General features: G+C 37.6%; 1 protein-coding gene across 1 annotated transcript; it reads right to left on the minus strand.

Annotated features, from left to right (window-relative positions):
• Nucleotides 1-250: 250 nt before the first annotated feature.
• On the minus strand, nt 251-12,245 carry LOC112492492 (malate dehydrogenase). Its single transcript, XM_060819270.1, is given in 7 exon segments — nt 251-345; nt 460-590; nt 657-791; nt 898-1,175; nt 11,303-11,478; nt 11,578-11,730; nt 12,107-12,245. Coding segments are annotated over 7 exon segments (1,107 nt in total).
• Nucleotides 12,246-12,858: the final 613 nt, after the last annotated feature.

The following is a 12,858-nucleotide window of genomic DNA, read 5'->3' on the forward strand; positions in this document are numbered from 1 at the left end:
TTCATTTCCAAGATTACAGAATATTCAAATCCAAGTAAATATTATATATGCTTCCCAGAATTCACATTTTTTCCACCCAGAAGAAGACGAACTCTAAAACGCACTTTGCAACTCTAGGATGCCATCACATTACCTAAGCACTTGACATTTGGAAATTATTTGACTACTCTATTAGACCATATATGGAGTCCTTCTTTCATTATTTTCCAACCAATCCAAGCACAAATTAGTCCCACCGCCATCATCAGCATCAATTCAGACATGAATATGCCAACGCTTTCTCTCCAATGAGCTCTAGTGCAGTTGCATCCAACTTTGACCTTGAAAACTCGTCAATCTTTAACCCTGCCATTCGATTTAACCATTTTAATTCTTAAAATTTTCTCATATAGATGAACATAATTTTTTTGTTCTGGAAGCATAATGTATAACGCTTTTAATTGGTTATACACAACTTACCCTGCACAATAGACCATTCTCCTTTCTCACATGTAACAGGAAACGAGTAGATAAGGCCAGGTTGAATCCCATAAGACCCACCAGAGTAGACTCCCATTGAAACCCATTTTCCCTGCATCGCATAAACAAATCTATTCTCATATCAAACACCATTTTTTTTTTCAATGGTTTGTAATTTAAGATAAAAAATAGTCGACCTTCAAGTTCCAAGAACCCAATCGCGGATATGGTCACAAGCAGAACTTGCAGCAGACAATGCACTCGATAGCTTTCGAGCCTTGATGATGGCAGCGCCACGCTGCTGCACCGTGGTGATGAACTCGGAATTTAGCCTAGCAAACAATTGCTTAACCTATTAGATAAATGAAATTTCAAATCCTGATTCAACTAAACACCAGGAAACTGGAAGGCAAATGAAATGGATTAGTTTTGAGGTACCAATTGTCATCAGCAACAAGTTCTCTGACACTTTTCTCTCCACTGCTTGTGGTGACGGTTGCATGGTTGACATCCGGATACTGAGTTGAAGAGTGATTTCCCCAGATGATAACATTCTTCACATCACCAACATGAACATTTATCCTCTCTGAGATCTGGCCTAATGCTCTGTTGTGATCTGATCGGGTAAGACATGTAATGTTTTTCTCCGGGATTGAAGGTGCAAATTCTTTCAAGATGAGTGCATTGGTGTTTGTAGGATTTGCAACCACCAGAACCTGTGCAAGATTATAAGCAATGAAACTGCATCAAAACTAAATTGAGCAAATTACTATTCTCAAAATTTAAAGTGCAAAACAACGAGCATATTACAAAAATATCATTAAGTTCCAAAGGTTTTAACATAATGTGCTGTGTTTATTCATAATCAAGCTTTGTTGAAATTGCTTCATAGTCTCATCCATACCGGATTATCAAAATAGGGTTAACCCACCTTATTAAAACAACAACCAAAAATTACGACACCTTAGAACACGAAGAAGAAAAAGAAACTTAATCCAACTCAAAAATATTTTGAACGCAAAAAACTTTCACTGGTTTCCCCTAAACAGATTCAGAGATAAACACTGCCATGACAAACAATAAGAGAAAATAAACAATTAAAACTAAAAACCTGAATTTATGGGGGAAATCGGGGCTGTTGGAACTTGGAAATGTATAAATAGAGATGCTCAACCACTGAAGCTAATCTCCTTCATTAATTCTTGCATAACTAATTGCCTATGTTAATCAGTTATGTGCACCAAATTGTATTTTGCAATTTCTTTCCCAAAAAAAGAAAAAATTAAAAAAGAAATTATATTTTGAAATTAGAACTACGTTTTACCCTAACGAATTTTTTATTTGAGTATTTATAATTTAATACAGATTTTTTTTTAAAGAAAAGAATATTATGCCAAACATTGATATACGTGAATACAAAAAATAACGATATAAATATATATATATATATATATATATATTTATCTATGTATATTTAAGGTTTTAAGGTTTCCAATTTCCAATATAGAAATCTTCAATAAAAAAAAAAAAAATCCAATATAGATAACTTTGGTTTGGTTTAATAGACACTCTTTTCTTTAAAATTTAAAAAAGAAAAGAAAAAAGAATGTGTATTATTATATTATTATCAATTACTTCATTCAAAATAAGGTATGTGAAACTTGTATTTAACAACCCAAAAAAATAAAAAAGTATGTGGAACTTGCTGGCGAGAATCGGTCACGGTCCTATATTTATGAATTTTGCAGCGTTTTAACCACGTTGAAAGTCTTGAAGATATATATAAATATATATATATATATATATATATATATAAATATCATCCTGTTCCAACTCCAATGATTTTCATATAAAATATATATATATATATATATATATATTCCAAGATTAGAGAATATTCAAATCCGAAGTCAATATTTAGGCTTTTCCTAGAATTCACACTTTTTCCTTTTTTTTTTTGTTTTATTTTTGTTTTTGTTTTTGTTTTTTGGTCTGTGTAACACCCCGTCCCAAATCGCACCGGAATCCGTGCTCGTTGATCGAGCGGGTCAAGAGTTGACTTTTTGCTCCAGTTGGAATTTCCAGTTGACCAGGGTACCGTGGCGAAGTGCATGATGCCCCGAGCTCGTAGACTAGTAGCACGTCAAAAACGGAGCTACGGTTTGAAAGTTATGGGCAAAACAAGTTGATGTGCAAACTGTCCAAAAGGTGCCGGAGTTGACTTTTTTTTGTGGTGTAAATTTGGTGTTGACTCTTGTACGGTTGTAAAGTACTCGTCGATACGAGTTCATAGACTAGCGGCACGCTTGAATCGGACGCTTGGTTAAAAAGTTATGGTCGTTTGAAGTTCACCGGATACCGCAATATTTTATTATATCTGGCTTAAGTGTACAGTGACGCCACATGTCAGCTCCTGATTGATCCATGTGGATGAACAGTGTCACCACTGTGGCTTTTATTTGACAAAATTCTCGGGGAAGAGAGAGAAAGAGAGAGAGGAGAGAGAAAGAGAGAGAGAGTCCGACTGGCCGCCGGAGATTTTCAAATTTTCCGGCCGATCTACTATACATGCGCCGGCCAACGGCGATTGGCCGCCGGACCCGCCCGGATCGGACGTTCGAAGATCGGCGACGACTTTTTCCCTCCACCGCCGGCCACCGCCGATTGACCCATTTCCGGCCATTTTCCGGCCACACGCACCAGCTAGCCATCACCACCTCCTCAATTTCGGCCGACCCACCAAATTTCACGGCCACCGGACCACCGACGTGTCAGGATCGGAGCTTTTTCCGGCGAGGGGCCGGAATTCTTCAAACCGTGATTTCTCCGTCGTCCGGCCTCCGTTTGTCTCACCGCCGGTCCCGTTGGATTGCTCTCCCCACGATCTACAAATCTGCAAAAAATCACAGCCAACGGCCACCGCACGCGCCGCCGCCGGCGACTGTTGCCGGTGACCGCGGCGGCTCGCTGGAAATTACTGTTCCGGCGAGTACCCAGTCTCCCGGTCGGCCCCAGTTCACTGTGTTCGATCTCTTGAACCCGAATCCGGCATCCGTTTCTGCCAATTCACGATGGTTTGGGAGAATTGCGGAGCCGAAATCCAAAAAGCTTTCCGGCGAGATTCCGACCCCGTCGGGTCCGATCATCGGAAAGTAAGGCCGAATCAGTGATCCTCATCACTCGAGCTTCAATTCGGTATATAACTCGTAACTTTTAAATATCGTTTGGTGTTAGCTCCCCGGGTACCCATTTGGGAATTATCCGAATAAAATATTAATATTTTTGATTGGTACACTGTGGTTGTTTAGGTGCGAGTACGAGTGGTGGAGTTGATTCTGAGGAGGATCTTAGTTGATTTACGCGCTCAAGGTGAGTGACCCACCTTCAAAAATTATTTTGGGCAATTAATTATGTTTAATTGGTATTTGAATTATGCTCATGTGGTACAATTTGGTTATGGTTTTATTGTGGTTTAATTTATTTATTATGCATGAGTAAAGTATGTTTCGGTATTAATTGTACGTGGTTTTAAGTAATATTTTTCGGGCATAATTGGGTTAAATATTTTGCAAAAATATTTGTTTAAATTTTATAAATTATGCCCGCGGTATTTTTATGGTTGCATCTCGTATTTCGAGAAAATTGTGGTTTGTTGTTATCGATATTTCGTATCGAGTTGTTAAATAAAAATATGTGGGATGGTAAGTGTGAGAATTTAATGTATTTCCCACGGTAATTTTGGAAAACGGTACGGTTGGTTAATAATGTTTATTTTTAGACGCACTCATACAGTATTGGTGTTCTGGTGTATGGACACGTGGTAGTGCGCAAGTATTATGTGGTTTAGCGCGTAGGTATTACTTCACCCGTGAGTTGCCATTGGACCGTGGGTAGGCAAGTTTGTTATTGGCCACAGCCGCCCCCCTCCTTGGCCGGGATGATGGTTTCAACAGTGGTACTGTCGGGACACCGAAGTGCCGTTTGCAAGTTTCTCTCTTTAACCCCCCCGGCCAGTCGGTGCTTGGGATGCTGGGTATCGGAGGGCATCACCGGTATATGGTGTGGTGCGTCAGGTGTAATTTGCAAATAATGTTTTAAACTCCAAAGGTGTTCAAAAATTATTTACTATAATTTATTACATTTTAATTACATATATTGGGGTATGTATTTATTTATTTATTGTTTATCAAATGGTTTAATCCCTTGGTTTTCGGGAAGTATGTACATTGGGTTTTGTGAAATTGTTTTAAAAAGGGAACATTTCAAACGGAGTGATTGGTGAGAGTTTTGAGGGAAATTATTATTTCCAACAGTTATTATTTATTATTATTTATTTATTAATTGTTGGTATTTATTCAATTCCCTTAATTGTTATTATTATTATTTTATTATCATTAAAAGTGTTCAGTAGTTAGGGTCACTCATTGAGATGATTAGCATCTCACGTTTTTAAGTTCCGTTCCCTTAGGTGCAAGTGGTGGTAGACGTTCTTCCAGAGCGAACCAATTTTTCCGCTGCTATCGTGTTTCGAGAAGTACCTTTGTACTCTTTCATTTCAGTGTATTATTTCTTTCATCCTTGTTGTATTTCTGTTGAATAGCACTTCTTAAAGCTCTATATACTATTGGGACACTTATGTTTTATGTATGCACTGGACTGTTGTTATTGTTGAGAAGTGCTGAAATTTGTGGAACAATTTGTAGTTTGCGGGAGGAATAAGGGGGTGAGTATCGAAGTGTGTTTTCAGTGCAGGTGATTTTTGGTAAGTCCTACCCTTAGGGGAGGTACTGCCGGATTTTCCGTTGGAAGATTCGGTGGTATTTCCCTGGGATCAGGGCTTGTCTAGGGTTCTGGGAAGGAATTCTGGACGGGTCCTGACAGTCTGGTCCATCCAGAAACGAACAAACTCAATCTAGGATGCCATCACATGCCAAATCACTCATCATTTTGGATATTATTTGACAATTAAAATAACAGACTTCTGTCAATTATTCCAACCAAACACAAAAGTCAGGAAACAAAATACAGCAAAACACACAAACAGTCACATCATCATATCATCATAGATGTGCCAATGCTTTCTTATTGTCCACGATGGGCTTCTGTAGTTTTGTCCAAATCTGCCATTCAATGAAACATCTTTTAATCCTTTTTGTTTCTCAGATTTTCACAATCAATTACTAGTAATGAATTTTTTGGTTTATGAAAACAATATTTAAAACATTTTTAATGGATGGTATTTACCAATAAAAAAATTAAAAAAATTATGAATGGTTACACACAACATACCCTTGATAAACCATTCTCCTGTCCCATCACATATAACAGGAAACGAGCCATAAGACCCATCGAAGTAGACGCCCATTGAAACCCATGTTCCCTGCATCATATTAAACAAATCTACTATCATATCAAACACCATTTATTTATTTATTAATTTATCTTTCAATGGTTGCTAATTTAAGATTGAACATGATCAACCTCAGGAGTTCCAAGAAGCCAATCACGGACATGATCACAAGTAGAACTTGCAGTAGATAATGCACTTGATCGCTTCCTAGCCCTGAAAATGGCTGCATCACGTTGCAGCACACTGGTCTTGAACTCAAAATTAAACCTGGCAAACAATCGCTCAACCTTATAACAGATATAAAATTTTTACGTCCTGATTTGACAAATTACCTCGAATGATTTCAAACTTATGAAGAAAAAGAAAACTGAAAGGAAGTGGAACAGATTATAGAGTTTGAGTTACCAATTATCATCCGCAATTGTTGAAATATAAACTTGATTTTTTTGGGTTATTATTTTGTGGGCCTTGGTTACTTAGGGTCCAAGTTTTCTTAAAGTCCAAGTTTGAGAAACTTCTTTTAGGGTAATTTTATGATGTTTTATGTAGGTAGGGTTAAGTATTAGTATAAATAGTGTTATGTTTTTTCCTTTGGTATGTTGTAAGCCACAAAAGCAGAGAATCATTCAATAAACTAGCAGCTGTAGTTTTCTTTCCTTCCTTCGGGTTTTGCTCGTTGTTTTGCTGTTCTGTTTTGTTTGTTTTGCTGTTCCGTTTTGTTTTGTTTTGCTTCTGGTTTTTGTTTCCATTCAAAAAAGTGGTATCAGAGCTTGGTTGAACAATTTCATGAACAGTAGCAACGTAAACAGTAGCATGAACAGTAACGACATAAACAGTAGCGTGAACAGTATCATGAACAGTAGCGACGTAAACAGTTGCGTGAACAGTACCGTGATAAAAAAAAAAAGGCCAATAATGGTATGGTCCCTTTCCAAATTCCAACACTCAACAAGAATAACTATGACAACTGGAGTATCAAGATCAAGGCTCTCCTTGGTGCCCAAGACGTATGGGAGATAGTGGAGAAAGGCTACGTCGAAACAGAGAATGAAGTTAGTTTATCTCAAAATCAAAGAGATAGTTTGAGAGACTCAAGAAAGAGAGACACGAAAGCTCTCTATCTAATCTATCAAGGATTAGATAATGATGCGTTTGAGAAGATCTCGGAAGCCAAGTCGGCTAAAGAAGCATGGGAGAAACTTCAAATCTCTTACAAGGGAGCCGATCCAGTCAAGAAGGTACGACTTCAAACCTTAAGGGTCGAGTTTGAAACGCTGCATATGAAGGAAGGAGAACTCATATCTGATTATTTTTCTAGAGTTTTGATGGTGACCAATCAATTAAAAAGGAATGGTGAAGAATTAGATGATGTTAAGATCATGGAAAAAATTCTTAGATCATTAGATTCAAAGTTTGATCATATTGTTGCCATTATCGAAGAAACAAAAGATTTGGAAGCTATGTCATTGGAGCAGCTCTTAGGTTCGTTGCAAGCTTATGAAGAAAAGAAAAAGAAGAAGAAAGGAATAGTGGAACAGTTGTTCAAGCCCGAATTGATGCAACTAAAGAGGAAACCAGCAGCGGTCACAATGATCGAAGCCAACAAGGACGAGGCCGTGTGCGAGGACGTGGCCACTGGCAAGGACCTGGACGGGGCTGGAAGTTTGGTGATGATCATAACAGCAACTTTCAAAGAGAAAGAGGATCAACAAGAGGCCGTGGGAGAGGTTTCTCAGCACCAAGGTATGAAAATAAGTTCCATGTAAAGTGTTACAAATGTGGAAAACTCGGTCATTATGCTTCCGAATGTAGAGCCCCTGGCTACAATAAAGTTGAAGAGAAGGCCAACTATGTCGAAAAAGAAGTCAAGAAGATGGTACCTTGTTGTTGGCTTACAAAGATAATAAAAGAAGTGAAGACCATACATGGTACTTGGATACCGGTGCAAGCAATCACATGTGCGGAAGGAGAGGCATGTTTGTGGAGCTTGATGAATCCGTGAAAGGCAATGTATCTTTTGGGGATGAATCCAAGGTAGCAGTAAAAGGAAAAGGCAGCATCCTCATTCGGTTAAGGAGAGGAAAGCACCAGTTCATATCAAATGTATATTATGTGCCGAGTATGAAAAGCAACATCTTAAGTCTTGGACAACTTTTGGAGAAAGGTTATGATATTCATCTAAGAGACAACCATCTTTGTATAAGGGACAATGTAAGCAACTTAATAGCCAAGGTGCCGATGTCAAGAAATAGAATGTTCATGTTCAACATTCAAAATGATGCTGCCAAGTGTCTCAAGGCATGCTACAAAGATGGATCTTGGCTTTGGCATCTTAGATTTGGGCATTTAAATTTTGGAGGTCTAGAGTTGCTGTCCAAAAGGGAGATGGTGAGAGGATTACCTTGCATTCGTAATCCGGATCAAGTTTGTGAAGGGTGCTTACTTGGAAAGCAATTTAAAAAAAGTTTTCCCAAAGAGACAACTTCAAGAGCTCGAAAGCCGCTGAACTTATACATGCTGATGTGTGTGGTCCGATGAAGCCTAGTTCACTTGGTAAGAGTTACTATTTCCTTCTTTTCATTGATGATTTTTCGAGAAAGACGTGGGTATATTTTTTGAAAGAAAAATCAGAGGTATTTGAGAATTTTAAGAAGTTTAAGGCTCTTGTTGAGAAAGAAAGTGACTGTTTGGTTAAAGCTATGAGATCTGATCGAGGAGGAGAGTACACATCAAATGAATTCCAGAAATATTGTGAAGAACATGGAATTCAAAGGTTTTTAACAGTACCAAGATCCCTTCAACAGAAAAGTGAGGTAGAAAGGAAGAATAGAACAATCCTAGATATGGCGAGAAGCATGCTTAAAAGCAAGAGATTGCCGAAGGAGTTTTGGGCAGAGGCAGTTGCATGTGCTGTCTACCTATCTAACCGATCTCCAACAAGTAGTGTGTGGGGAAAAACACCTTAAGAAGCTTGGAGTGGAAGGAAGCCCGGTATTTCACACCTAGGAGTGTTTGGAAGCATAGCTCATGCCCATGTACCTGATGAGAAAAGAAGCAAATTGGATGACAAAAGTGAGAAGTATGTCTTTATTGGCTATGACATAAACTCCAAAGGGTATAAACTCTACAATCCTAAGAGTAGGAAAACAATAATCAGCCAGGATGTTATATTTAATGAAGAAGAAGAGTGGAATTGGGAATCACATGATGAGAGCTACAATTTTCTCCTATATCTTGAAGAGGAAGAAGTGGAACAGCCAGGTATGGAGCTAATAAGAGAGGAGCCGATCACCCCACCAGCTTCACCAACAGCAGGTCTTCAAGAAGCCGAAAATTCAAGTGAAAGGGCCCCACGGTTTAGGAGTTTACAAGAGATATATAAGGTAACCAAAAACCAGGATGATCTCACTTTGTTTTGTTTATTTGCTGATTGTGAACCCGTGAACTTCCAAGAGGCAATGAAAGACAAAAATTGGAAGAATGCCATGGATGAGGAGATAAAAGCTGTCAAGAAGAACAAAACTTGGGAACCAGCTTTACTTCCACAAAAATCCAAGGCTATTGGTGTGAAGTGGGTGTATAAAGCCAAGAAGAACGCCAAAGGTGAGGTTGAAAGGTATAAGGCAAGGTTGGTAGCGAAAGGCTATAGTCAAAAGGCTGGTATAGACTATGATGAAGTTTTTGCACCTGTTGCATGACTAGAAACGGTAAGGTTAATCATCTCATTGGCAGCTCAACACAATTGGAAAATACATCAAATGGATGTGAAGTCTGAATTCTTAAATGGAGTTCTTGAAGAAAAAGTTTACATCGAACAACCACAAGGATATGAAATCAAGGGACAAGAAGACAAAGTCTTAAGGTTGAAGAAAGTACTTTATGGGTTGAAGCAAGCACCAAGAGCTTGGAATGCTAGAATTGACAAGTATCTCCAAGAAAGGAATTTTATCAAGTGTCCATATGAGCATGCACTTTACATTAAAATTAAAAGAGATGATATATTGATTGTGTGCTTGTATGTAGATGACTTAATTTTCACGGGCAGCAATCCAAGTATGTTTGCCGAGTTTAAGGAGGAGATGACGAAGGAGTTTGAGATGATCGATATTGGGCTCATGTCTTACTATCTCGACATTGAAGTAAAGCAAGGAGGTGAAGGCATATTAATTACTTAAGAAGGGTATGCTAAGGAGGTACTTAAGAAGTTTAAAATGGATGATGCAAATCTGGTTGGTACACCAATGGAATGTGGAGTCAAGTTATCAAAGCATGAGGAAGGAGAAAAGGTGGATCCAACATTTTTTAAGAGTTTGGTTGGAAGTTTAAGATACTTAACATGTACAAAGCCGGATATTCTTTATGCTGTAAGAGTTATAAGTCGATACATGGAGAATCCAACAACAACTCACTTGAAGGCAGCAAGAAGGATTCTTCGTTATCTAAAAGGTACAATAAGTTTTGGTTTGTATTATTCAACTTCCGATGATTACAAGCTTGTTGGATATAGTGATAGTGATTGGGGTGGAGATATAGATGATCGTAAAAACACAAGTGGCTTTGTGTTTTATTTGGGAAATACGGCTTTTACATGGATGTCAAAGAAGTAGCAAATTGTTACTCTTTCAACATGTGAAGCGGAGTATGTAGCTGTCACCTCTTGTGTTTGTCATGCAATTTGGCTTCGAAACTTGTTAAGGAGGTTGGGTTGTCCATAAGAAGAACCAACCAAGATTTATGTGGCTAACAAATCAGCAATAGCCCTTGCCAAGAATCCTGTTTTTCATGATCGAAGCAAACATATTGATACGCGTTATCATTATATTAGAGAATGCGTTATTAAAGGAGATGTACAGCTAGAGTATGTGAAGACTCATGATCAAGTAGCCGATATTTTTACCAAGCCTCTCAAGCATGAAGTCTTTGTTAAATTGAGAAGTCTAACAGGAATAACTAATCAAGTTTAAGGGGGAGTGTTGAAATATAAACTTGATTTTTTTGGGTTATTATTTTGTTGGCCTTGGTTACTTAGGGTCCAAGTTTTCTTAAAGTTCAAGTTTTAGAAACTTCTTTTAGGGTAATTTTATGATGTTTTATGTAGGTAGGGTTAAGTATTAGTATAAATAGTGTTATGTTTTTTCCTTTGGTATGCTGTAAGCCACAAAAGCAGAGAATCATTCAAAAACCAGCAGCTGCAGTTTTCTTTCCTTCCTTCAGGTTTTGCTCTTTGTTTTGCTGTTTTGTTTTGTTTTGTTGTTGTTTTGTTTTGCTTTGTTTTGCTTCTGGTTTTTGTTTCCATTCAACAGCAACAAGTTCTCTAACACTTTTCTCTCCACTACTTGTGGTGACAATTGCATGATTGACATTAGGATACAGAGTTGAAAGGTCAATATTTAGCAACAATTCTAGAAAATTGCTTGGTGCAATATTTAAAAGAAAAAAAAAAGAGGTTTTGAAACAGGAAATGTCATGCAAGCAATTCAAAGAGCCTCCCACTTTGCAATTTTTATCAGCATGCTCCCTCAATGCCGAAGCTTGAGCATCAAAGGTTGATACATTTTCTGACATGACATCTTTACTTTCTACGCCTTCATTTTCGGGTAAACTACCAATCATGACAGCAACGTTGACACCTTTGCAAGCTTCTTTAGCATCCGTAGTAGCAACGACATCTGTTGACTCATACACGGAAGAAATATATGAACCTCAAAGATGAAATTTTAGAATATACCTTCAACCAGTGTTGAAGCCTACAACTTGAAAAGCTTTACCTTTGAGAAGGGGGAACGCAGCATTAATCAATTCCATTTTGACTTCTTTCAACGCTCCAGCATCAGTGTCAAGCATGTGTAGAATTACAGGCTGATTGGCGCCAAGAATAACCCCCCTTGCAATCATTGGAGCAATAGCATAGCCTATCTCCCCTGTTGGACAAAACTTTATTTAAGGCATTTACATATGATCTAAGCTAGTATATGGAAAAATCACTCTAACAAGTATGATTTTTTGATCTTTATGACCAATTGGTCATGAGTTATGATGATAATATGATGGGAATGGAAACATATTGCAGTTTATATTTAGGATTAGAATTTTTTAACCTTAACTATTCAAGCAAAATCCAATCATGAAACTAAGAATAGTTAACTGAATACTTAGGAATTCAAATCACAAATTTCTATAAAAATTTAGCAATACAAACCAACTTAAGATTTATAAGTTACCACGAGTTATTATAAACTCATGAAATGAAATAAAAAGTTCATTTAAAAACTAGAAATTATAGATTTTAAAACATGCCTGCAGCACAAGTAACTAATACTTTCACCGGTTCCTTCTCAATATGCAAAAATCTCCGCATGTAATAAAAACCCTTACAAAAGAAAGCAGAAGCGAAAATTGCAACAGGCATGTCATGTGACAAGGCACTGCTGGCCATTTTTATTGAAAAAAAAAAAAGATCCACAGAAAAACAATTCTTGTTGGAAATCAAGTTCAACCCAGTTCAATTCTCTAACAATATTCTTTCGTATGTTTATGCTTTTTATGAAACAAAGAATCCACACAAACATCTTCCTAAAAGGCATTCGGATACCAAAACAAAGTCCACAAGATATGCACGAGAAACAAAATCTCTTTCCCCAAGTAAAGAATTACATGCACAAACATTGACAAAGCACCTTAACTGGGGGCGTACGTAGCGTGGGTGCAGCTTCCCAACTACATATGTTTCCTTAAGCATTTGTTTATGCAAATTAAGTTCTATGTAAATTACATGCAAAACTTCGACATAGCAACTCAACTGGTGGCGTATGTAGTGTGAGGCAACTGCCTATCTGCATTTGTTAGCTCAAGCATTTGTTTATGTAGATAAGTTCTATGTAACATTTTTTTTCCTTTTTTTTTTTTTTTAAGTTTCTATGCAATTGTTATAGTTTCTATGTAATTGTTGGTCGTGAAGTCCAGCTGTACCACCACTGCACCGACAGTGTGAAGACTGCTCAACCACCATTGTTGACAATGGTTGCTGCAATTAATGCCGAAAAATAATT

Source organism: Ziziphus jujuba, chromosome 7 (genome assembly GCF_031755915.1).
Source record: "Ziziphus jujuba cultivar Dongzao chromosome 7, ASM3175591v1".
Lineage (NCBI taxonomy): Eukaryota > Viridiplantae > Streptophyta > Magnoliopsida > Rosales > Rhamnaceae > Ziziphus > Ziziphus jujuba.